General features: G+C 46.9%; 1 protein-coding gene across 4 annotated transcripts in view; it reads right to left on the reverse strand.

Annotated features, from left to right (window-relative positions):
* The window catches only part of FOXN3 (forkhead box N3), a 422,302-nt gene that overhangs the window by 27,901 nt on the left and 368,257 nt on the right, over window positions 1-26,144 (reverse strand). For 2 of the 4 annotated variants that reach the window (XM_081226912.1, XM_081226911.1), the window contains one exon: window positions 6,355-6,420. The exons of 1 other annotated variant lie outside the window; for it this stretch is intronic. In XM_081226912.1, coding sequence (XP_081083038.1) covers window positions 6,355-6,420 — 66 coding nt within the window. The remainder of the gene's footprint in view (window positions 1-6,354; window positions 6,421-26,144) is intronic. One more of the 4 variants, XM_081226913.1, reaches the window with a different exon arrangement.

Genomic DNA, 26,144 nt, shown 5'->3' on the forward strand with positions numbered 1-26,144 from the left:
TTATCACACAGAGTATTTAGAGATTTAACTGAATTAATAAAGGCATTGTTATTTTGAAAATACACGTTAGTCATCAATCCCATCATCATCATCATCATCATCATCATCATCATCATCATCAACATGCTCAACATTCCCAGAGCAATCCTGGGGTGGCCTGTGCTGTCTCCAGTCCAGGTAAGATGAAAGCCCCCAAGAATAGGTAAAGACAAAACCAGACCGTATTGGAAGACCTTGACCATCTTTCTGGTCACAGACTTAGCCGGAAGAGCAACCACTGCTCTCACGGCGCTTCCATTCTCCTTGAACAAATCATGCCAGAGTCACCATTTTGGCCAAAACACCGGAACCACCTAAAATCCTGGGACAAAGGCTAGGGAGCCCTGGAAAGTGAAGAGCGCGGATGAGAGTCATGGAGCACGCATTCCCCTGGCCTCTGGTACGGCCATGGAATCAGCTGCCAGTCAAAGGAGAAATGCAGCCCCACTTTTTCCTTTGCCCAGAGTCCTCTGCCCAAGTGCCTAGAACCTCTAAGCACCAGGGGCGCACCTGGCATGAAAGGAAACAGAGAAAGGAAGCCAGCCCTCACTGAGCACCTACTGGAGCCTGGGTTCTTTTGACTCTCTTGTCTCATTTAAGCTTCAGGGAAGAAGCCTCCTGCATGGTTACAAGTCATGGGGCCACATGGCCTCCGTTCAGAGTCTTGCCCCACCACTAGCTCTGTGACTTTGGGCAAGTGCCTTACCCTTTCTGTGCCTCAGTTTCCTCACCTGTAAAGTAGGCATAAACATACCTCAGAGGATCATTTTGAAGATTAAACAAGATAAAGTACACAAATTGCTAGCTCAGTGGCTGGCCCATTATATAAGCTCATCATCACCGTCATCACCATGTTCATCCTTCCACCATCCCATCTCACCGCAATGGCATCTTCTTACTAATTATCTCTGAGGCATAGGACCTAACGGGGTCAGGACATGGGGAAATTCTTTCAGCCTATTATGCTTTTTGTAGCTCTCCCTAACTCTGCACTCATCCCTGAAAACATCTTCCTGGTTAATGAACTGTATTCACTTCAAAGAGAATCTCACGGACGGAGCTATGCCCCAGCATTAAAAGGTTTTCCCTGAGCTATTTTCTGAACCTCGCAAGACTTCTGGTGTGCAGACTAGGCTCTTCTTCTGAATCCTGGAGCTCGTTCTCAAATGAGCTGCCACTGAACGGTGCCTCGGCCAAACCCGGCATTTCTCAGTCCTCAGCACTGGCAGTGCGCCTCACGTGCGGCGGGCGGGTGTGCCCCTCTCTGCTCACAGGCTGCCAGGAGCCCGGCTGTGACACTTAACTGTCCTCCCATCTTTTCTCCTTTCTGTCTCTATCCCCAAGTGGTAAGAATGTGGCTTCTGAAAGATGAATCACAGCCAGTCTAAAATGTCTGAGAAAGGTATTCTGAGGTCCCTATCGCGTGGTTTTTTTAACCCGAGTCCACCACTCCTCAGTCCTTCTCCTATCAGCACGTCGACTTCCTTTCATTTCCCTTGCATTTCCCTCAACGTATTTCAAAGCACGTAAACCCCAGTGCACCCCACCCAATGTGCTGAAATTATACCCGGGCTCCAGCTAGAGAAGAGATGTCATAAGAAACTGGACATTCAAAATCAACTTTAAACTCAGATTTGTGGCTCTCACTAAATCAACTATACTCCAACAAAAATTAAAAAAAAAAAAGCACAGGCCTCCAGCATCATCCCTTTCTGTTAGATCAGTTAAATACTTGGCTCTTCACAGGGAACTCTGCCCAATACTCTGTAATAACCTAAATGGGAAAAGAATTAGAAAAAGAACAGACACATGTATGTGTATAACTGAACCACTTTGCTGTGCACCTGAAACTAACACAACATTATTAATCAACTATGCTCCAATATAAAATAAAAATTTTTTCAAATGGCTTTTATAGGTGAGAAGACATACATCTGAGACTCTCAAATCCTGGGATGAGGTGCTAAGGACATCAGCACCAGGGCTCCCAGCTGATCGACCACTTTATCTTAAGTTATACAATGACCCTAAACTTTCTTACTTTTAACGAGCAAGAAAGCAACACACACACACACACGCACGCACACACACACACACACACACACACACACACTCCAATCAAGCAGCACCGCTCACTGTGATCTAAATGTGATCGTCTCCAGAACCTAAAAAAAAAAAGTTGAAGGCACAAGAGAAACCTTCCTGCAGCTCCGCCCCATCCTGGCTTCCCCAGCTTCCCTCCTGATGCTCAGTTTCCTTGATTTTCACAGCTTGTGAAAGTAACCCCTGCGCTCCTGCTGCTGCCTTTGGAGACAAGCCCTGGCTAAGCTACCAGAGGCCATAAGCTGAGCAGCAGGTGATTCCGATAAGCCTTCCCTTTCCTAAAATTGGCCTTTCCACCTGCTTCCTTGGAAAGATGCTGGGGAGGGGGCTGAGAGAGGGGAGCCTGCTTCCTGGTTGCCCTGCTTCGCCGGTGGCTGGTGCATCCATACACAGCCTCGTTCTGGGGAGGGGGATGCAGAACTCCGCCTCCCCCCTCCGCCCCATTTTGTTGTTTTGTTTATTACCTAGAGTTCCTCTCTGGAACATTCCAACCAGGGATCGTGCAAGCCTTTGAAGATGCGTAATGGTGATCTGACTTCTCCTGACTTAATAACAATTCTTCCACTGGGGTTAAAGATGACTCACAGGGCTTGTCGAAGGGGAACTGCAAAGCAGGTATTTAAGTAGACTCTAGAGGCTGGAATTAGTCTACACAGCCACTTTTTACTGGGGGGCGGGTAGGTGGATGGACTTGACTAGAAGCATCATCCAAAGTTCAAGAGATAAGGAGGAAGCAGTGTCCTGCTTGGATTTTTCTGGAAGTAGTGTTTTCCAGAGCACCTGAGACACGATGGCACACCTTGTAGAATGTTCCCCATACTGCGATCTGGGAAAGTCTGAGAAAGGTAACATTACCGCTGGTGCCACCAGAGGAGACAAAACGCTGTGGCCTGAGGTTTTGATTAGACGTGCACTGCTGCCGCACCCAAAGAGAAGCATCAGAGTGCAGGGAGGGGCTGAGGGGACCCACAGGGAGCCCAGCTCAAGCAACACACAGTGCAGTGAGCACCCCTGGGGCAGGATCGGGTCCCCCCAAGAGAAGCGTCTTGGCTGACTGGGGTTCTTGTCAACTTCTGGAGAAGTTTCCTTTGTATGACCTACTCAGCTCACACCCAGACTGAGGCCAGGCTGCACCGAGCTAGCTGTGCAGATGCTGAGCAGGGAGGGTGAGTGGAAAAGACCTAAGTGGCTGCCATCTGGTGACCTGAAGTGGACTGGCTACGAAGGGTGATGACAAAGGAAAAGGCTTTCTTTCAAACCATCCAGGACAGCCTCCGACTGCTGGGAGTGCCAGTGGCAGACAGACTAGGTTGGTGGCCGGTGGCCCCCATTCAAAGAGGGGCATCACACAGCCTGGGAGGTGAAAACAAGGGGCTATAAATAGCAGCACACGAGGAAGCTCTATAAACAGAGCCCAGCCACGGAGCAACACGGGGGAGAACACAGGCACGCTCCGTGCAGACAGGAACCCGTGCTCCCCACGCGTGGGCAGTGGCAGGACCCCTGAACCTGGGTGATGCACGTACACATCCTCACCGGGACACGTGCACACAAACACCCCTCGGCAGGCTGCCCACGCTCCATCACTGCCTGGGTGTCTGCTGCCTTTGAACCTTTTGGTCGAGGGGTCACCTCTTACTTTTTCCAGGCTTTGCACAAAGCCAGCAGTATAGGGCACAGTGGCTTCACCACCGTATGTATGGAATGCGTCTCCCTTCAGGAGGCGAGGTACTGCATCACTTCCCAGGACAAGAAACATCAGGCAGGGAGGGGAAGGGAGAGTGAAGCAAAGAAGAGCTAAGTGAAAAGAGAGGCCTGGCGTCGGGGACACAAACCTCTGACTGCGTTTCTCAGAAGGCTGAGGAGGGACCCCCTGGCTCCCCCAAGTGCCTGGAGCAGACGCTCAACGGACACTCACTTCCTTCCAACGGTACTGGTCCAATTTTGGGGGGCTTTGCATCCGGTCCACTGAGTATGCCCTAGCTTGGCCTCAAGGGGATTTGACAAGGCTTGGGGTCAGACAGGAAGGTGACTATAAAGGTGATGTTCTACCCTCTGCCCAGTCCTTAAATTTACTTCTCTGCTGCTCCTGCCAATGTGCCTCCTTCCACGACTTTCATGGGCTTCCTGGTTCCTTCCTTCCAGGACCCTGGAACCCCCTCTTGGCGGGGGCCTTCACAAAGGCTATAGCCGGGTTTCTCACAGTGGTGAGAGTGAGGTAGGAAAGCCCTGCATGACCCTACAGCTTCAAGATGCGAACGTGCTTTGAAAACTCAAATTCAGCATTTCAATGTAACTAAGACTACGGACACCGTGAAAAAAATAAGTATTACAGTTTATGTTACAGTAAGGGAGAGAAGAAGTTCATTTAGCCATGAGAACATTGAAACAATTAACTTCTCAGCTAAGCAGGATCAACCCTTTTCCTCTTCTATCTGTGGTCAAGAATCTAGTGATAATGGATTTTTATAAAGCTGCTGTTAATGACCAATCCCTTTGCCTTTTCCTGCTTAACTCCATTATTCCAGTTCATCAAGTTATTTCTTTAAACCAATGATCACTGCGGGCAGCGGCTGGGTGCAAAGGAAGGTGCCTGAACCTTACACAGCTCTGATACAATCAGTACGCTCGTCTCATGATGAATTACGCAACTTGATTTCAGAAACCATTTCAGACCGTAACTGAATTACAGTCTGGTCTATCCTCTTCCTGCAAGAGTCATCTGAGAACGGAGGTTTTGGTGTTTTTTTTTCTGATTTTGTTTTTTTCATTTCCTTGTAACTTCAAACATCATTTAAAACCCACGCTTCAGGTTAACCGCTAGTTACAGGACTGCACCAGTACACATCTGCTTACAGTGGTGTTTCCTTCTCGGAGGTGTGGGCAGCTGTTATTTCAACTGTCGGCAAGCTGAGTTTAGCAAAGAGAGAATGAGAATTCTGTGCCTTCAGGATCAGGTAATGGCAGCCCGCGGCACAGGCATGAGTCTCTCCCGAGAATGCCTGGCTGCATCTCTTGGATCCTTTAAAAAAAGGACCAGGTAAGGAAGGATGGAGCCAAGTTTCCTAAAGCTGTTGGAAGGCTGTGACGAGTAGAAGGCTAGGAGGGATGGTCTGGAACGCCACATCAAAAGACGCCTGGGTAGGGTCTGGGAACAGATGTTCTCCTGTGGGAAACCCTATCAGCTCCAGAAGCGGGGGATTCCCTTTGCTCAGGAAGCCATGCAGCGCTCAGAATGAGGCAGGTGGGCGCCAGCCCTGCTGGGCATCGCGTGCCGCTTCACGCCGCCATCTCCATGCCGTGAGTTTCATGTGCAGGAGGCGGTGATGCAATTGTCCTGCCAGCGAGCTAAGCGGCCCGTGGTGGCTATCTGCTCAACAGGCTTCTGGTGGGGGGTGGAATGTGCCAGAGAAACTAGCCTCAAGTTGGGAGGAGGAGGGGACAGATGTCTGCGTCTGGGTCATTTGTCATCACTTGGGAAGGAGACCTTTCTAACAATGTTGTAGCTCCAGAGGTGGGGAGAAACAACCGATGGTGGAGAGAAAAGTTCAAGTTAGGAAAAGAGTTGTCTCAAGCTTGACATTGCTCAAGGGCCAGCAGAAGATGAAGACAGGAGCCCTGCTTCGCTAAACCAGCCCTGCCCTTCTATCTGTGGCGCCCTGGAAAGCTGGCGGGGAAGACGCAGGGCGGGGGGGCACCACAGTGTTTCCATTTTAAGGCTGTTCCAAAGTCCTGCATCCCCGCCTTGCCAGATTTTCCTCTCCTCTCTCTAAAATGGTAGCCTGTTATTAATGAGGTCCCCAAGGGGAGAGGAATGTCTAAAAACGGACACTGCTGAGTTCCATGACTGTCAGGTTGGCCCCCGGTAGCCTCTTCTAGCAGAAAACTATAAACTCACAGGAACAATTCCTGCAGGACAAAGGGTCTCTCCTCTGAGACTCATTACAGGGTCCACTTCCCTGCCCCCAAGTCTTAAGCCCTGAAATTATATTAGAACTTTCTCATCTTGGATACACACCTATGCATTCATTCATACATATGCGTAGCTGCATCTCTATGTGCACATGTATGTAATCATGCACTGAGGTAGTTTAAAGTGATTCTATAAGGGAAGGTTGGCTTGAGCATTAGTTTTTCCTATGGCCTGGTATATAAAGGAGAAGGTTAAGTTCACAAACTATGGTGCTGTAGGCTATAGAAATATCTACTCACAACCTGCTTGTATCTCAGGGGGAGTATTCAAAAGCATCATGGCACTGGCAGCATCAATGTCAGGATCTGGAAAAATCAACCAATAAACAACATTATTTACAACGGGGCGGGTGTGTGTGGGTGTTTTTCCCCCTGTACGTTACAGTTTATGAATGCAACAGAGAAAAAAAATTCCAGGAACTAGAGGAGCTATCCCAAAGGTGACTTTTCTTCCCATTTGGATTTGCAAGGAAGAACGTTACTCTAGAACGAGATTTAAGGGGCATGTTAGCAAGTTTTTCAGATAAAGCATGGTTTTTTTTTTCGCATTTTGCTAATTTCATAATTTGCACTGTATGTTCCTGATAAGTTGCTGATCTTTTCACCAGCACAGCTTTGTCCCCGGGGGTGAAGGAGAGGAGAGTGGGGTGACAATAGAAAGTTCAGCCACTGGAATCTTTAATGAACCAGGGAAGCTCACAGCACCAAAAGAAAGCACTAAATACACCTGCATCTAGGGAGACACAAACAAGATATTCGGTCATTTCCATTTGTCAGCAGAATGTAAACTGTATTTTTTTTTTTTTTTTTTTTTTTTTGCTGTACGCGGGCCTCTCACTGCTGTGGCCTCTCCCGTTGCGGAGCACAGGCTCCGGACACACAGGCTCCGCGGCCATGGCTCGCGGGCCCAGCCGCTCCGCGACATGTGGGATCCTCCCGGACCGGGGCCCGAACCCGTGTCCCCTGCATCGGCAGGCGGACTCTCAACCACTGCGCCACCAGGGAGGCCCTGTAAACTGTATTTTATGAGGTTGTCACAGCAGTGGTGGAGGCAGTGAAGGCATTAAACACACACACACGTCAATATAAAGAAAAAAATTAAAGTTCTGATGTTGAGGGGACAACATTTGTTTCCACATCTATTATTGCTTTTAATATGGGACCAAAAAAAAAAACCCAAAAAACTCATCACTTCATTGCTATCAGTCTTAATAGGTTTCTGAATCCTTTCTGATCCACCGGTTGACAGATGGCAGGTTATATACAGACAGAAAAATATTATCCTTTTATAACTAAATTCATTTTCCTCTGAGAAACAGCAGCTCTGCTGCTATGGAAATGAAAGTCACCATGGCAACAGTAAACAACCCCCAAGAATGGTCACTGAATAGGCTGAAAAGAACATCTGCCCCAGCGCAGCGTCCCAGCTGCCCTGGGGTAAAATTCGCTAATAGTGCAACGAGGCCGAGTGACAGGAGCTGCCGCTTGAGCCCGGTCCAAATAAAGGAAGTCTACATACAAATGCCTGCCCTTGAAGATTACTACCTCCGCGTCCACTAAACCGATGACTAATGACGGGGTGCGGGGTGGCGGGGTCGCACTTGTCAGTTTTCGTATACATTACAAACCAAAAAATTCAATTTACTGCTAATGGCTCCATGGCACTTTATCTGGGGTTTGATGTTAGAAAATAACTTTTTTACCGTTTAAAAAAGTACATATTTCATAACTTTATATGTGCAGTTTAATTCCAGGGGAGTAATGTGATACAGTATAAAGCCCTACCAGTGATTAATAATACGGTTGACTCTGGTTTCAGAAGACAGTGTCTCAAAACAGAAAAAAACCCAAAAAACAAACAAAGGTGAAGGAACTTGACTCTTCAGGTCTTTTTCTATTTTGCCTGCAGGAGGTCCGTTACTTACACTTCATAATGGAGTGAAAATTTATTTTAAGAAGTATATTGTATGAGAAACAGGTAGACTAACTTATTTGACAACTCCTGGGGTGAAACTCCTAAAACAGTCATCGATTCCCACTGATGTTAAAATATATATATTAGTTGAATGATGAACCAAAAAACTTAAAGTTCCACTCAGTGCTCCCAGGGTTGCCGCTGCCCCTGCCCTCTCATGTCCCCACCAGGACAAAGGGCTCACAGTGTCAGCGTACTGCTGGTACCCCACAAGCCATGGGCAGCAAGCAGCTCCTGGGAGGTGCCATGGTTGCGGGGGCTGAGGCCTTCCTCTCCTAGTCCCTCTTTTTGGAAAGGACCTTTCCTTTCTCAGGAATGAGAAAACATGCCTGTTTCCCCTCGCCAAGCAAAGGTTCTTTGCCATCTTCGAGAATGCAAGTGCTGCAGGCAGCCCAGGTTTGGCCTGGCTGGACGGTCCCCACCTCCCCAGGCCACTCTCACTGGAGTTTTCCTGAGTGACCAGGAGGTCTGATGCAGGCAGAACAAGAGGAAATATAGTTAAGAAGTCTGGAGCCTTTTCCTACTTATTTTGCCAGAAAACTGAAGAAAGTAGTTCCGTACTCTTCAAAAACACATCCGACTTCTGGAGGAAGGTGTAAATGGCCACAGATAGAAAGATGTAATGAAAGAAAGAAAAAGGGAGAGAAAGAGAACTTTAAAGGGGAAGAGTATTAACATCACATGGACTTCACAGAACCTAAGCGGGGCAGCCTCAAGGGCAACATGGGGAATGCTTCAGACCCTCGTAACATCCACCCATGACCCCTACCCCCACCCCACCCAGCCAAGCCCAATAAACATATAATCTAAGTAAAAATAGGATGCATTAGGACAAGCCCTCCAATCCTTCCTTCCAACCAGATTTGCCATGCCTGAGGCCTACACAGATAAGAATTCTGTCGCTATCTTGGCACTCCTGCTGGTCTCCAGGCATTTGGGGCAAATGTAACACCCCGTCTTCTCATTATTTCATTCATAGTCAATTCCTAAGCCCCACTCTCCATTCTGAATGGGTCAGTTCCTGCTCATGAAGCCCTATGAGCAGAATGGAATGGAGGGCAAGGCATGGGACTCCTCCCTCAGGGTATCTTGGTAGGTGAATTGGCAAACATGAGAACTGTAAATGGTATGAGAAAACGGGATCATGAGTTTGTGCAGCTGTGTACACCCTGGCACGACAGTGCCAGCCCTTCCCTGGGGGATGCAGTGAGTGTCATCCTTGGCGTATTGTTTGATGAGTCTGACAAATTTTATACCCGTGCTACCACCCCCATAATCAAGGTAAAGAGCAGAGTGAAGATACAGGTTTCCATCACCCCAAAGTTTCCTTGTGCCCCTTTGCTGTCATCCCTACCCTTGCTCTGGGCAACTACTGATTTGCTTTCTGTTATTCATCCAGGCTGTGGTGTCAGCAGTTCATCCACCAGTTCATTCCTATTACTGTTATTGTCAAGTAGTACCCCATTGTATGGATACACTACAATCTGTTTATCCATCTACCTGTAGATGGACATTTGGGTTGATTCCAGTTTGGGAACTTACAAAAAAAAGCTGCCGTGAACTTGTCTACCAGCCTTCCGAGAACAGCTTTTCATTCCCTTGGGTAACCGCTGGGAAGTGTATGTTTAACGTGACAGAGGACTGATTCTCTTTTCCAAAGAGGCTGTACCACGTATGAGTTCCAGTTGCTCCACATTTTTGTCAGCACTTTTTGTCAATCTTTTAAAACTTGAGCCTTTCTAGATGTGTTGTGGTACTTCCTCGTGGTTTTAACTTGTATTTCCCTACTGACCAACGATGTTGAACATCTTTTCATGTGTATAATGGCCATGTGTAGATCTTCTTTTGTGGAAAGCCTGTTCAAGTTTGTGCCTGTTTTTTCATTGGGTTGTTAAATTTCTTACTATTGAATTGTAAGGTTTCTTTAAACATTCTAGATAGAAGTCCTTTGCAAGATACATTTTTCTGAGTCCACGGCCTGTCTGTTCAGCTTCTTTTTTCTTTTTTTGCTACACCCCCAAGTTGTTCAGCTTCTTAATAGTGTCTTTTAATAAGCAGAAGTTTGAAATTTTTGTAAAATCCAATTTCTCTATTTCTTTTATAGCTCAATGCTTTTTGTGTCCCAACTAAGAAATCTCTGCCTACCCCAAAATTGCACAGAATTGTCTCCTGAGTGGCATCTTTTTGTCTCATTTGTTAGTGTATCAAATATAACATTATCTGGGTTCAATACTCAGATACAGATAAATGAAAATGGAAGTAATCAACCAGACCTCTTTCTTGATCCAGTAAGCTGCTTAAGCACAGATCTCTCAGAACTGTACAGTCAATGCTAGAAGGGCCAGCTTTGGCTCCAGGTGTGTTGAAGAAACACCAGACAGCCTGAAAGAAGCCTCAATCAGCCATGTTTCTATGTCAAAAAGTCTCTCGGATCCTCTACTAAACATCTGACACACCTTTACGCTTGTCACACCCAGGCATCCTGTGCGTGTTTCAGTCTTCAGAGCCGAAAACCACCCATCTCTCCTCTCTAAAGAGATGCTACAATATTATTAAAATGTCTGAGATTTTTTCCCTTAAAAAAAAAATCAAGAAAGTGATGCATGCCCACTGTGAACAAAATATATACACTAGGTGGATATAATTTGAGGAATAAATGCCTTCCCCATAGACCCACTCCCAGATTCACATTTTCCTGTACATATGTCCAGAAACTGTCTATACAAGTACAGGTGTTTATGTATAGTCACTGAAATACCAGCACACATACACTTACACATGCACACATATCTATTCTTTAAAAATTGGTTCATGTGGAAAATACTCTTCTGAAGATAACTTTGTCCCTCTATTTTTCACTTAATGACAGATCTTGGCACACTGTCTTATTAGTATACATAAGCCGAAGTTTTTTGTGGTGACTTTTTCATGCATAAAAACACACCACAGTGTTCGTACCGACATTCCCCCTCCTGTAGACTGCAGACTCTCATAAGGCAGACACAAAGCATTTGTAACCGGAAACCTGTGCCCAGCACACTGCTTTCTCCCTACAAATCCTGAGCCCCTGAGGACACCGCCTTAGCACAGCAATCCCCTCCTCCTCTCCCGGCCCCCCTCCCTATGAGGACCCAGCATGGCCCCCATCTCTCCCTCCTCTGCCATGCACAGCTCTTACTTCTCAACCTCTCTCTGGGGCTCACCCCCAGCTGCCACCTTGGAGACGTGTTAGTTTTCATGAGCACACTTTGGGTGTCCCTAAAAGACTCTCAATCCCTGTGCTCAGGAGAGACTTGGCAGTGGTCTGTGTCCTTAGGTAGCCAAGGGGCTTTCTGATGGAAGCATAACTTCCTGGTGGGATGCTTTTGACCAAGGATGCTTGTTTTGGAGCTTTTTGGCTGGAGCTGTTTTAGGGGACTGGGCAGCTGTTTTGGAGCCAGAGATGCTTTGCTTCGGAGGCATGGTTGATTCTGACAGATGAAAGGTCCAGGACTAGATCCGGGGAGGAAGAGCAGCATGTTGGCTGCGTCATATTTTTCCCTGGGCTTAAAAGAAAGGAATTCTACCCCCAAGATGGTTCAATCCAGCTTACCAGCATAAGAAAAGAGGAAGAAGATATTTTGGCCAAGAACTCTTTTTAGGAATGAAGATCCACCTGGCAGAAGTACCCTTTATGTTGTATCTCTGGGGAATGTGGGTGAGGCAGAGGGGGACAGGAGAACAGAGCAGCACAACCCTCTTTATTTTTGGAGGGGGTGGGGGCGTGTTTCACAGCAGTACCGAGTTCAGCGTCCTAATAGCAGAGGCCATATCATTTACCACTCGGTTAATTCAGTAAAACATCAAGAGTGCCATCATGGATGCTTAATGACCATCCTTAAAACCCAGCGAATCTCAAATCCCATATTTAAAAAAATTCCTCCTTTCTCATGCTTCAGTAACAAATGTTACTTCTCCTCTGGCCTGGCTCCCAGCGGCCCATTTCAATTTTCATCTTTAATACAGTTGTCTTATCACATTGCCTCTTCTCTGTACTATGAGACTGAAAAATGGTCACACATCTTAAAGATGTTTTCAAATCCTCTTTCTCCTGAAGGTATATAGACAATTATGTTATCCTACAGTGAAATAACAGGTAACAAAGTTTCCAGAACCAATGGTTCAGCTGTTTGGATTTAAAAAAAAAAAAGGTTGTGCTTCATTTTACCAAAATGTGGAGACAGTTTCTTCTGGGCACCGGGGGGAGGCTTTTTCTTTGTGAGTATCATGGGAAGAGCACAAGGCAAGGCATGAGTATTCTTGGGTTTGAGTCCTGGGGCTGCTGTTGATCAACATGTGACTTTCATTTTGCTGGGTCTGAGTTCATTCCTTTTAAAAGGGTGATGGGTGGCTACAGACATGGGAGGGGCTGAACTGGTTTTAAATCTCATTCCACAGAGTTCCTGGCTCCACCCACAATGTCCCATAATGTCACCTGACTTTTTCCTCCCTTTCCAGCTCACGGCTGCCGGAACTATGGACTCCAAGGAGTATCTACCAAATGGGGCATCTGCTCCAAGGCCTTTGGAGGCAGTTAACACTCTTAGCAAGGCTGGAAGACTATCCTAGTGTCCCTGGAGTGTGGTGGGCTGTCATTCTGGGCATCTGCTGGGTCCACTTCAGAGCAATCCATTTGGCCTGGCATGGGTATGTTGCGGGTTCTTGGTGTGGCTTCTGTTTATACCCATGTCCCTTCCTCTAGGATCTGGGGTCATAAGGAAGTGACTGCAGAGACCATCTGTTTTAACAAACGAAGAATACAAAAGATGGCCAGAAACCCCTGGTTCAATCCTCACTGCTATAGAAAGGCTGCAAAAATGTGAGTACCATCCTGAGCATCTCTGAGTTGACCGACCTAACAAAACAGTGATAATGAAACTTTTCCCATATATAAAGCCTGAGAACAACCAACAATCATAGCTCTCTTAGAAATCACTGTTTCTGGACTTCCCTGGTGGCGCAGTGGTTGAGAGTCCACCTGCCGATGCAGGGGACACGGGTTTGTGCCCCGGTCCGGGAAGATCCCACATGCCGCGGAGCGGCTAGGCCCGTGAGCCATGGCCGCTGAGCCTGTGCGTCCGGAGCCTGTGCTCTGCAACGGGAGAGGTCACAACAGTGGGAGGCCCGTGTACCAACCCCCCCCCCAAAAAAAAAGAAATCACTGTTTCTCTATTTCTCCCTGCTCCCTTTCATATCTGAAATGTTTTACAGGATGCTAAAAGGTCTTTAGGTAACTGAATAAAAGAGATTCAAGCAGCATTAAAAAAAAAGCCAAACAATGGATGACAAACACTCGGCCAAAAAATTACTGGACATATGGACACAGTATACATTCAATCAGATGCACACACCAAGGTGCTCATATTCTCTCTGACATTCTTCACAAGAAAGTGAGCCCTGCTACAAGGGCTCCTCCCTCTCTGCCTTTTCACTGCTGTATCCCCAGCACCTAGAACAGTGCCTGGAGCACACGGGGTGCTAGAAAAATAGATGTTGAACATTTGAATGCACACCTCATCCAATTCAATTGCCTGATGCTCCCAGGGCATAAGCCTCTGGATGTGCAGTGGAATCCCCAGGAAACTCCAGAAAGCCAAATGTCAGGCCCCATCCCAGATGACACTGAGCTTTGTAAAAATTTATCAGGGGGTTCTGATGTGCAGGAAAGGGAAAGAGCCTCCTTTAGTAGGGTTTTTTTTTTTTTTTTTTTTTTTTTGCGGTACACAGGCCTCTCACTGTCGTGGCCTCTCCCGTTGCGGAGCACAGGCTCTGGATGCGCAGGCTCAGCGGCCACGGCTCACAGGACCAGCCACTCCGCGGCACGTGGGATCTTCCCGGACCGGGGCACGAACCTGTGTCCCCTGCACCGGCAGGCGGACTCTCAACCACTGCGCCACCAGGGAAGCCCTTTAGTAGAGTATTTGAATGCCATCCAAAGAAACCCATTGAGGATGGCAAGTTCTCCCTAGAAATCCTTTCTCATCTATAACTTTCCTAGATCTCTTTGCTTTGAAATACCTTTATCCATTTTCCTGTAACTGCATGAGAGTGACATCTGAAAGTATTTACTTAATCCCTGAAAATGGAGGGAAAAAATACTTGGATTACTTTTAGAGCTAAGGGAACAAGAAATAGATGAAAGCAAATACACAAGCAAGAAAAGAAATAAAAATCTCAATAAGGTGTACACTTCCTGGGGCATTCTGAGTAGATACGCATGGTTTCATTACGTACATTCCATATACTCCATGAGTCAGTGGTTCTCAATCAGGGATGATTTTGCACCCCTTCCCTCATATGGCAATGTTGTCTGCCCCTTGTACGGCAACGTCTGGAGGTGGTTTTCATTGTCATGACTGGGGGGGGTGGGGAGGATGCTACTGGCACCTGGTGGCAACACCTAACCCAGGGATGCTATCCAACATTCTACAGTGTACTGACAGCCCCACAACAAAGAATTATTGGATTCAGAATGTGAATAGTGCTGAGGTTGAGAAACTCTGTATTAAGCTTACATGTACACGTGCTACGCTCAGGAAAAACAGTTCTTCGAGCCAAAGTATCTCAAATAGAATACATCAAAAGTAAACAAATAGACATAAAATTCACTCTGTTGTTGATGTCTCTTTTTCTCCCCTTTTTGCAAAATCCCTAAGTGTCGGTTAATAGAGATAGGATATCTACATTTGTGGCTTTGAAACCACTGAAGTAGGTAGGAGTCACACGCTTTGGCTGCTGTTGCAATCGATCAAGACATCTGCACCAGCCGCCTCTGAGCTCGAAGGCAACAGAACGGGCTCGGGCGGGCTGGGGGCGGGCGGTGGTCCTGTCAGATCTACTGAGGTCATTTACCAGGAATATTTTTTCCACCTCCCTTCTGGCTGGAGGCGATTAAGATGGTATTCACCTCGGCTACATATCTGAGAGGCTCTCACAGCCAGACGAGGGAAAGTGACACCGATGAGGCCGGTGGACGATCTTCACGATGGATGGGGTTTAGGGAATCACAGCCTCACACAAAAATTGACTCCAAGTTGTGACTTTTAAAAACTATCTTTAGGATGAGAGTTGGAGCTAGAGAACACCAGGAGCAGTCCTGCTTCTCCAAAAGATTAAGTCAAAAAACAAAACAAAACAAAAAAACCTCCAAACTCTTGCTACACTGAAGAAACGAATTGAATTAAAACTAACAATTAAACAAGTTGAAACGAACAGTTGTTTGTTGTCACAAAAGAGCATCTACATCAGGTCGGGGCGAACTACAGGATGAATAAATTCTACGTGCATTTTAGGATTATTAGGCTCCCATTCACACATCTTCTTCCTCAGCTTAAACCCAGTGACTGGTGGGCTCTAAATGAGGGATTTACTGGCTCTGAGGAGCAGCATCATGGTCAACTCTGCAAACTAGGACCACAGTTCTACAAGCCAGCTTCCCAACCAGGGACATCCTTCTAACGCCTGTAAAGTGCCCATTTATTACCCTGATCCTACTTCATGCAGAGGGATTGGAGGGGAAGCATCTGGAAGGTAAGTGCTGAGCTCAGGGTGCACCCTGGGCTGCGAGTCAGGTGACAGGGGCTGTCACCTCTGTAAGTCTCAGACGCCCTGTTTCTAATGTGACGTTAGGGAGGCTGAGCCTCGGGCCCTCCGGGGCCTCGAACTCTCTGTGAGTCACTCACTTTTACGGCTGCTTCTCTCCCTGCTTGAGAAGTAAAAGCAAGCTCCTCGACACTCCTCAGGCTTCTGTTTTTCTCTGGAGAACACGAAACGCTTTAACTTTGTTGTGTTCTGAGTCGCTTAATTCTAAAGTCTCCTTTGCTTCCTCAGAGGTCTGCGTTTCATTCCCTACTTTTCCAAGTCTGTGCTTCCAATGAAAGCAATGGCAACACCCTCTCTTGGCTCACTTCAGGTTCACCCCTCTCCTCTCAGCCAAGACAGTCACACCAACACCTCATATCGGCGCTCTGAATTTTCCCCACGATGAATGTCTGCCTCTTGTTTTTTAGATTTTATTTATTTATTTATTTGTTTATTTATTTATTTATGGCTGTGTTGGGTCTTCGTTTCTGTGCGAGGGCTTTCTCTAGTTGTGGCAAGCGGGGGCCACTCTTCATCGCGGTGCGCGGGCCTCTCACTATTGCGGCCTCTCTTGTTGCGGAGCACAGGCTCCAGACGCGCAGGCTCAGTAGTTGTGGCTCACGGGCCCAGTTGCTCCGCGGCATGTGGGATCCTCCCAGACCAGGGCTCGAAACTGTGTCCCCTGCATTGGCAGGCGGACTCTCAACCACTGCGCCACCAGGGAAGCCCGAATGCCTGCCTCTTTAGTATCTTTGACCAGTTGATGGAAATCTTTCTAGCAGCTGCCTGGGAGCGAACAAACAGAAAGGAACCACATGGACCAAGATGGACAGTACAAAGGGTCCAACATTCTAGAACTGGAGCATGTGGGCAAAGGTGACAGGAAACCCAGAACGGGTTATGACTTCTGTCCCGTGAGATGTAACCATTACTTAAGAGGCAACGACTTCTGGTTTGGTTCTGTTTGGCTTGTTAAACTGCTCTACAGCTGCTTGTCTGCGGGGAGTTTCTAAAAAAACCTCTTTTTAAACTTCTTGTAGGCGAATGAGAAACTACATATTCCTCAGAAGTGCCTTCCCCTTTGCACCTCATTCAGTTGTAAATCTCTGCTTACTGCATGCTCCGACTTTTGCCTCTCTGGGGATGCTGTACATGACACCCATGAGCAGAGGAGACATCTGGGGACTTTGTAGAGGGGTTTCTGATGCTGGGAGGGAGGACTGAAGGGGATACATGCTGAAGCCTTTTAGACTCTGGAATTCTTTGCTTTGAAAACCTCGTCTTTGCTCCTTGGCTTCTTCAACCAGTGATAGAGCAAAAGCCCACCACCCAGCTGGGACCAGGAAGCCAGGCCTGAGTATGGAAGGCTTCCAGGGGCAGGAACGGGAATGGGGGGCTCCCAAAAGAGCCCTGAGAACCGGAAGGCCTGGCCACACTGACGTCTCGGAGGAAGGATGCACCAAGTCCAGAAGCCAGAGGCAGAACCAGGCTGGGGATCCCTGAGACAGGAGCTAAAGGCCCAGTGGGACAACAAGAGCAACAGAGGGCTGGATGCATAACAGGCGGGAGGTGGTAGGGGAACTCCAGGGCATCTATCTTAGCCGGCTGCCCCCCTCCCCATGCGGCGAGCTTGCCCTCCCCAGCTATCACTTCTTCCCACCTACTGGAAAACCAGCTCCTGCCCAGTCCCCACCCTAGAAACCACTTCCACCTCTAAGAAAGGTCACAGGATTTCTGGCAACTCCTGCACAAACTCTTCCATAGCTCCAGCCGTTCTCATGGTGGCCTGGTCCCCACCAGGCATGCAATACTTGTTGTTGCTGACAATTGAATATTTCCATTTGCATCTCCAGTTAGCTCTGTCTTAAACTGGGTAGATGTGCAAAACCCCTTTTCCAGAAGCAAAGATTCCACCTCAGAGTGACACCGGCAGGTGTGTTAGTGAAAGTAAATATCACACAGAAGGCTGACATCAGTGTTCCAAGGCACAAAGCGACTGCTTGCCCAGCTTTTAACTGTCTTCCTCCCTAATGTTCAAGGGATGAAGAACTGGAGGAAGTAACTCTAAACACAAGGCTCACTTTGTCTGGGAATGCATGTATTATGCTGACTCAAAAGAATTTCAAAAGGAACAGGGAACCATTGATTTTCCCAGATCTGACAGGTGACTGTCATCAGATAGGACACGTCAGAACTAAACCTTACCCCTCAGGAATTCCCTGGTGGTTCAGTGGTTAGGACTCCGTGCTTTCACTGCCGAGGGCCTGGGTTCAATCCCTGGTCGGGGAACTAAGATCCCACAAGCAGTGTGGCGCGGCCAAAAAAAATATATAAATAGGGGCTTCCCTGGTGGCACAGTGGTTGAGAGTCCTCCTGCCGATGCAGGGGACATGGGTTCGTGCCCCGGTCCTGGGGGATCCCACATGCCGCAGAGCGGCTGGGCCTATGAGCCATGGCCTCTGAGCCTGCGCTCCGCAACGGGAGAGGCCACAAAAGTGAGAGGCCCGCGTACCGCAAAAAAAATAAAAATAAAAATAAAAATAAATAAATAAAATAAAATAAATAAACCTTGCCCTGTGCTTTCCACATCAAGTCTACCATACTGAATTGCACACACCATCCCATGCAATGCGTTACCATCTATGTGTTCCTGTGCCATAAACCAGTGGTCCCCAACCTTTCTGGCACCAGGGACGGGTTTCGTGGAAGACAATTTTTCCATGGACTGGGGGGTGGGGGGATGGTTCAGGAGGTAATGTGAGCGATGGGGAGCGATGGGGGGTGATGGGGGCGATGGGGGTGATGGGGGCGATGGGGGGTTATGGGAGCGATGGGGGAGATGGGGAGCGATGGGGGTGATGGGGGGCGATGGGGAGCGATGGGGGTGATGGGGGGCGATGGGGAGCGGCACATGAAGCTTTGCTCGCTCGCTCGCCTGCCGCTCACCTCCTGCTGTGCAGCCCGGTTCCTAATAGGCACTGGCCCATGGCTCGGGGGTTGGGGACCCCTGCCCTAAACGATCAATTCAGTTGAGTTGAAAAAGGTTTTTCCCATGCTGAAATCAACTTCCTTACCAGAGAGCTGCTCCTCAAGAACCTGGAAGAGGAGACCACTGCCACTCTGGACCCTCATCTCCACCATCAGCTTAACTCCACAGCTGGGCCACGGTTATGCTCTACATCTGGGAGCGATGCCCAGCATTTCCCTTTCTTTTACTTCAAGACAAGTCAGAGGGTGTTCTAAGTACCCATCTGCAGTCAGAGGATGTGGGTAGGGGTGAGGGGAACAAATTAAAAATAAAATAATTCACCTGCTACAGCCCATTGGTTACACCATCCCCAGAGAGGGATTCCCTGGGAGGCTGGAACAGAGCCTGCAGTAAGTAGTGATGGATGGCTGGACGAATGTGGTGGCCAAGGGCCTTCCGAGGGACACGCGGTCCCCCACCGTGACTCTTTGCGTCTGCACCCCGGGGGTTGAGTTCAAGGGCACATCGCAGAATTCTCTCACTTGGGTACAGTGGATCTCCAAATGAACGTTTAGGGTATTCTCTGGGGAGAGGCCTATCTATCCACCAAAGCTGGAGCACTCTCCCTTCCACTGTGCCCTGTGTCCACGGCAACTGAGGGAGGCCAGCCTGCCAGGCCCGGGTGTGGAGGAGCACTTGCCCTCTTCTGGGGGGAGGATGGAGAGCAGGAGAACCAGCACCCAGCCCACAACCTCAAGTGAGAAAACTGAGCAGACAAAGCCAACCGACAGGAAGTAAGGCAGTGGGGAGGCGGAGTGGGATTGGGAAGGGCTACCGAGTGTGGTTCAGACACTCGGATCGCAGTACGGGGCAGGCAGACAGCAGACACGGGATGGGTCCAGGGCTGGGCTGCAGGGGGCGGGACAGGTCAGTGGAGGGCAAGCAGAATCACCGCAGGCTCGTGTAACTGTCTACAGTTTTCTTCAAGCTAGTCTGGAGGGCTCCGTCCATCCACAGTGCCCCAGAGCTGGGCAGCTGACCAGGAGTGGGCCAGCAAAGCAGGGACTTCTGCACGCTTTCAGCTCCAAGAAAGGAAATATGTTAGTACTCTTTGGCCACCCTGTTTCCAGATGGAAAGGCATAAGAATTTACTACTAAAACCCAGTTACTTAAATCCTATTTGGGGCATCTTAATAAAAGGCGTGAAGGAAGCAAACAGGCTCCCTCCCTGACACACACATACCCACACAACAATCACCAGCTGACACCATCCTGCTTCCACTGGGGAGTGGGTCCTGGGAAACCCGTCTCTTTCTCCCTTAAAGACCTGAGTTTCAGATACAAAGAGGAACCAGAACAGGGGAAGCACATTTCCCATCAAAGACCCTGAAGTCCTTATTCCTGCTTTCGTCTGTACACACCAAACTAAAGACTCCACAACACTCTTGGGAGACTGGAGTGCATTCTTCACCAGGACTGACGCTGAATGCTGCCCAACCATCTCCTCCGCTATTTTTCCAAAGTGAATCAGGGTTGCTGATTCTCGCAACAGGATTACTGGTCACTGAGCTCTGTCTGGGCCTCAGTTTTAATGCTTTGCCTTTTATGCTTTCTGGTCTAATCCTCACCCCCAAATACATTATAAAAAAAAAAGATAAAAGCACATCTGTTGCTTGGTATTTTGTGTGTGTGTAGTTCTCTGAAACATGTTTATTCAGAAACAACTTACACTATGAAATACATTTATTGAAAAATAAAAACAAAGCACCAACAAAGCACTTGTTTTCCTTTATCCTACAGGGGAACTTTACCTAATGTCTGTCTCAAAGCTGGCTCCTGGGATGTCCTGCACCTTTTAGGGGTTGCGGAGAAGGTGGATACAACAAGGAGGCTATAATAATGTAATTGTCATTGATTCCATTTTCACTGCATAGTGTCTACTCAGTTGCATACAAAGAGACTGGTCCCATCCATTCATTACTGAGAACAAAAAATATCGTGAGGCTGTTAAGAAGTAATTCATTTTAGACACAACTAAATATGGAAATATATGGAAATGTAGATTCAAGATTAAGACTACAAATGAAAGTATCATGGAAATAAAAGGATTACGTTTTCTACCCAACAAGATTTACATATAACGCTATGCTACTGGGAGAGAAATCCTGAAGGAGATACCAACCAGCTGAGAAGGCTACAGACCCTAAAAGGGTGGAAGATCCCTGCACTCTGAGAGCCCACGGGTGGGGAGGGTAGGAATGATTCCTGTGAGTTTAGACTTTAGTCTAACCATGAAGCAACGAGCTGATCTTCTGGTGGGAAAATGGGAAACTGGTTCTAAGGACAACCTCCACAGAAGTTTCCAGAACAATTTTTGGGAATGTCTTCATCCCTGGAACAAGTATTTTGCCTTGAGTCTACTTTGAAGGACGCTTCTTTTTTTGGATGTGCTTGAAAAAAAAAATTGAGCTCCTTACTTCCCAGCCACATAGCCTACATGAGTAAAAGAACCAGCACATAAAAACACTAAGTAAATATACTGTGGGATAAAGTAGGCCAAGTGCTGAGGGCAAGAGCTTGGTTAGGGAAGCATGCTTTTAAAGGAGGTGAGTTCAGGCCAGAGCTGATTTCCTTTTGCAGATGCTATGTATTCATTCCAGAACTATAAATGCTAAGCCAAGAAAGGTTTTCAGCTTGTGTCTGGGGCACACTTGTTTTCGGAAAGACCAAGAGAGATGAAGATCATCAGACAATATGATGAACAGACCCAGGAAGACTCTGAAGGTAAAATGGACAAAAGGTGACAGTGCGGATGGGGTAAGGTCTGTTCCCACTGGGGCTGCGTAAGGGCAAAACCATATGGAGACAGCTTTGCAGGCCAGCCCAGCAAGCAGGTGGATCAGGTGACTTCATGACAGCAACTGTGTTCCTTCTCTTACCGTGAAAGGCACATTTCATCTTTCAAAAGGAAAAAAAAGTTACAGCAAGTATTATATGAGCAAAACCAAACAAAGAATACCGGAAAACAGAGAAGGAAAAACCAGAGCAACTGCCACCGTGCTGGCACCTGTGGTTTTCTCTTCCCTTTCAAGATTCTTCTAGGAAGGCTTTTGGTATATTTTTCACTGAGCTGGAACCCTCAGACCTGCCCGTGCCTCAGGTCAGTGTGGCAGCTGACCCCCAAAACCCTGCTGCGGCAAGCTCTGACCACCAAGGTGCTTGGTGACAGGCGTTCAGCCCATCCTGCGAGGCCAGGCGCGAGCTGACCTACTGCCACCAGCCTCCTGTCCCCACAGATGATTGCTGCGCCAGAGAATGTGTATGTGTGTGATGGGGGCACGTCGGGTGTGGAAGGGAGAGGTAAGGACAAAACTTAGACTCTAGAAATCTGGGCTTTGGCTTGACTTACGATAGAGAGAAAATGCTGAGCAGCCTAAGTGTTCCCTCCTTCCCTCCCCCACTTAGTATTTATGTCTTACTGTTTCTTTTTTTTTTTTGGCCGCACCTCACGGCTGGCAGGATCCTAGTTCCCCGACCAGGGATCGAACCCGGACCCCTGGCAGTGAAAGTGCCAAGTCCTAACCACTGGACTCCCAGGGAAGTTCGACTGTTTCTCTCTAGATAAGACAAAGAATTTGTTTAAAAAAGGTGTTTCTGCTTTTTATTAAAAAAAGTACTTCACAGAGCCAATCTCACCTAAAATTGAACCCACATAATCAACACAGTATTCCCTGAATCCTGCCGACTAAGCCGACAAAAGGAAACACCAAAAAAACACAATGAAACAAAAACAAACAAAATACACGGTAGTCCCTCAAAGTTACATTTCACCCAGTCTGCTGTAACGTGCCTGTAGACTGATGGAATTGATGGCAAAAATGGGAAGAATGAACCCAGATACCAGTGCATCCGCCTTCTGAGCAGTGCTCCTCTGAGATCACCAACCGGTTGTCTCCTGCCAAAGAAGGCCCCCGAGTCACTTTTAGAACTTGTCACCTGGTGCCTTAGTAGCCAGGTGAGGGTTCATGGGATGCTAGCAGCAGAGGGATGACTGGCCATGTCTGAACGCACAGAGGCAAGTAGTACCTGGAACTGCCCAGTACAGCTCTGCCACTAAGCCTCCTCTGAAACTCCCACCCACAGCAGTCTCTCCCTGCCCAGACACCTAGAGCTCTCCTTACTATTTCCTGTCATCTGTCTCGGGTTATCTTCTAATCATTTCTTGTACGCTACATACCTAGGGTCTTACCAAAAAGATGCAAAGAGGGTCTTCCCAAAGCTAGTGAGCATTCACCTTCTGGACCATACCTCACTTCTAACACACTTGCCTTATTTGCATTATGGGAAAAACAAGGAATTCTTTTTGCCACGCAATTCTCGGGAAGGATGCTTGCTTCAAGAGCAGAAGACACGCTGAGGCCCACAGGTCGCCAGCCCATACCTTCTGACAGTGAGCCACAAGTTCAGGTGTCTGAGTAGCATGAAGAGGAACCAGGAAGAACCTGTTCTTGAACTGCCAGGCAGGGTGTGCAAATTGCAAAGACTGTGACTCTCCTGGGTTGCTAAGACCTGATCCAGAGCTTGCAGTCAAGGGTCTTCTGGTCCTCGAGAGATGGACTTTTAAGGATGTCCCATTCATTCCTAAGTAACTGATCAGTTTCTAGGCTCTGCTACTTCTAGAACCTACTACATGACGCAACCACAAAGGCCTCCTTGGGCTTGACCTTTCCATATACTGTGATCTCACCTGTAACACTGATTTCAAAGGCAAAAGAAACATTAGTCTTATCGGCCTCAGAGGGGCTTATATGCAAACAAGAGGTGCTTCTAAACAGTTTATAACAACTCATCCAAAGAAGCTATACAGATTATCAAGGTGCTGAGAACTTAATTGGGTAGAGTCCGAGATCCATAACAAATAGAAGAACTACATGGTTAAAATTACCAGTGGCAACGGACTGTAGTCTCTACCATTTCCTGGGAAAAGAAACCAGGGCTTCTTAGAGAAATGGCTGACTCCTGGTCTGGAGCAGGAAATATACACAATGAGCTCAGAGTGCCCTGTCATATCAGAAGAAGACACTATTGAAGTCTATGGTCTTCATGTCAAAAAGACTCAGAAACCTACTTGAAGCCTCTCCCATTGGCCAAAGATGGGACAATTTGAGCCCCCATAAAGCCAGTAACTGCGTTAAACTGAAACACATCAAATACGCTTAAACCCAATAGTTCATAATGATATTTTTAAAAAACTGAAACTCATTGGTCAACTTTGGGAAGTGCTGGGGAACTGACTCATTCTTTGAGAGCTAATAAAAGAATCAAGTGACTGCTGTTCCTTTCTTGTACGCAGCATACCCAGATTAGCTAAGGGATTGATGAGGAAATGTTTCTCTTTAAAGAAATATTCAAGATTATACATGAAAAAGGAAAGATGAGAGTTTGCATCTACAAAATTTTGCAAGCCTCTGATGAATAACTTTATCTAAGCAGTGATAATCAATGGCTGCTAACAACACAGAAAAGAAACAACCAGACACAATATATTACCTGACAGAGGAATAACACCCCACTTAGAAGTCGTCCTACCAAAACAAATCAGTGTTCAGTCTGAATCTCTTTAAGCCTCCATAGTGGTGGTTCTCAACCAGGGAGTGACTGTGGTCCCTTGGGGATACTTGGCAACGTCTGGAGACATTTTGATTGTTGTAACTGGCATGTGTGTGTGTGTGTGTGTGTGTGTGTGTGTGTGTACTGACATCTAGCGTGTAGAGCCCAGGGATGCTGCTAAACATCCTACAAGGCAAAGGATGGCGCCTCACAGCAAAGAATTATCTGGCCCCAAACAGCAAGTGCCAAGGTTGAAAAACCCAGCTCTCAACTGAGCCACCAATTTATAGAAAATTCAGGGGACAAAGGAACAAGTTAAAAGACAACACAAGATGAATCTGTAGAATCCAGACTGTGGAAGATAAACAACCCAACCTCATAAACAACAACAGCTGCAGCAAGAAAAAGAGATAGATAATTATGGAAGGGAACCTACAGATTGAAAGAGACTTAATCGATTACAATGTATGACATTTATTTGCTTCCTGATTTGAAAAACAAATGGTTAAATAAAAACCTACAAGCAATTGGGGAAAAGTAACACTGATAAATTACTAAGGAATTATCCTTTCCCCTGGTTTTATTGAGATATAATGGACATACAACATTGTGAAAATTTAAGGCATACAACATGATTTGAGATATGTATATACTGCAAAATGACAATTAAAAATAAACTTACCAAAATAAATTTAGTTAAATCCACCACTTCACACAGTTACAACTGTTTTTCCTCATGTTGAGAACTTTTAAGATCAAAGGAATTACCATTAAAAATTTTAAGGTGTATTATTGATATTGTGGTTGTGCTTTAAACGTTTCTACATTTTTGAGATAGACATAGAAGAAGTTACATGATATCCAGGGATTTGCTCCAGAATTCCCACTACTTGGGGGTGAAAGTGGGAGAGGTATAGATGGAACAAACCTGGCCAGGATTTGATGATCATTGGGTGAAAGGTAATAGGAGTTTATTATTCTATTCTTTGCAATATATCGAAATATTCTCTAATAAAAATTTCTGTTAGAAAAAAATGGTGGCAAAATACACCAGCCCAACTGTACCAGATGTGGAATAGGCTCTTAATTAACAAAAACAGGACCCATGACAGGAAGCTCCAGGTGATGCTGGATTCTGAGAAGGCCGTCATGGAAGACAGACTAAGGTCTAGACTCAACTGAAGTTTTATTTCCCTCTTGAACATGAGTTAAATTTGACCTTCCACTAGAATAACTGTTAAACAGTGGTTAAACCCAACACTTAAACAGCATGATAAAGCACAGCAGGCCCAATTTAGTTTTGTCTTATGGTGTATGCCTGGTTGAGGCTGGGGGGAAGAGAGAGGGGTCAGCACCCTCCTGACCCCTGTAGGCAATTAACTTATACTTCCAAGCAGGAGGTGCTATTATCTTTAACTCAGCAGGCATAACTGTACATAATTAGAGGTCATAATTACGGTTCTCTTTTTAAAATGTGACCATAGTATCCAAATTGACCTCCTGTGGCAGCGCTGCCTACATGCTGGGAAGAACATAAAAGGCGGGTAACAGGCGGTCCAGTGACGGGCAGCCAGAATCCCCGTGCAGTGTCTGAGGTCAGGAGACCGTACTTATTCCCCATGGAACTTCGATCTGTTTGGGGTTTACGAATTATCATTTTTTACTGAGACACATTTTATTTCTTTAAATAGACACAGATGAGCCAGAGCATTCCACTGTCTTTTTGACCATGGGAAAAACACAAAAGCAACCTTGCAAATTAATACTCCAGTAATTATGTGCGTCGGCTGTCTAATTATCCATGTAATGACAAAGTTGAAAAGATCAATTCTGGATCATTTTTCCACTGTAGTGTTT

This window comes from Mesoplodon bidens, assembly GCF_964165515.1.
Source record: "Mesoplodon bidens genome assembly, chromosome: 3".
NCBI lineage: Eukaryota > Metazoa > Chordata > Mammalia > Artiodactyla > Ziphiidae > Mesoplodon > Mesoplodon bidens.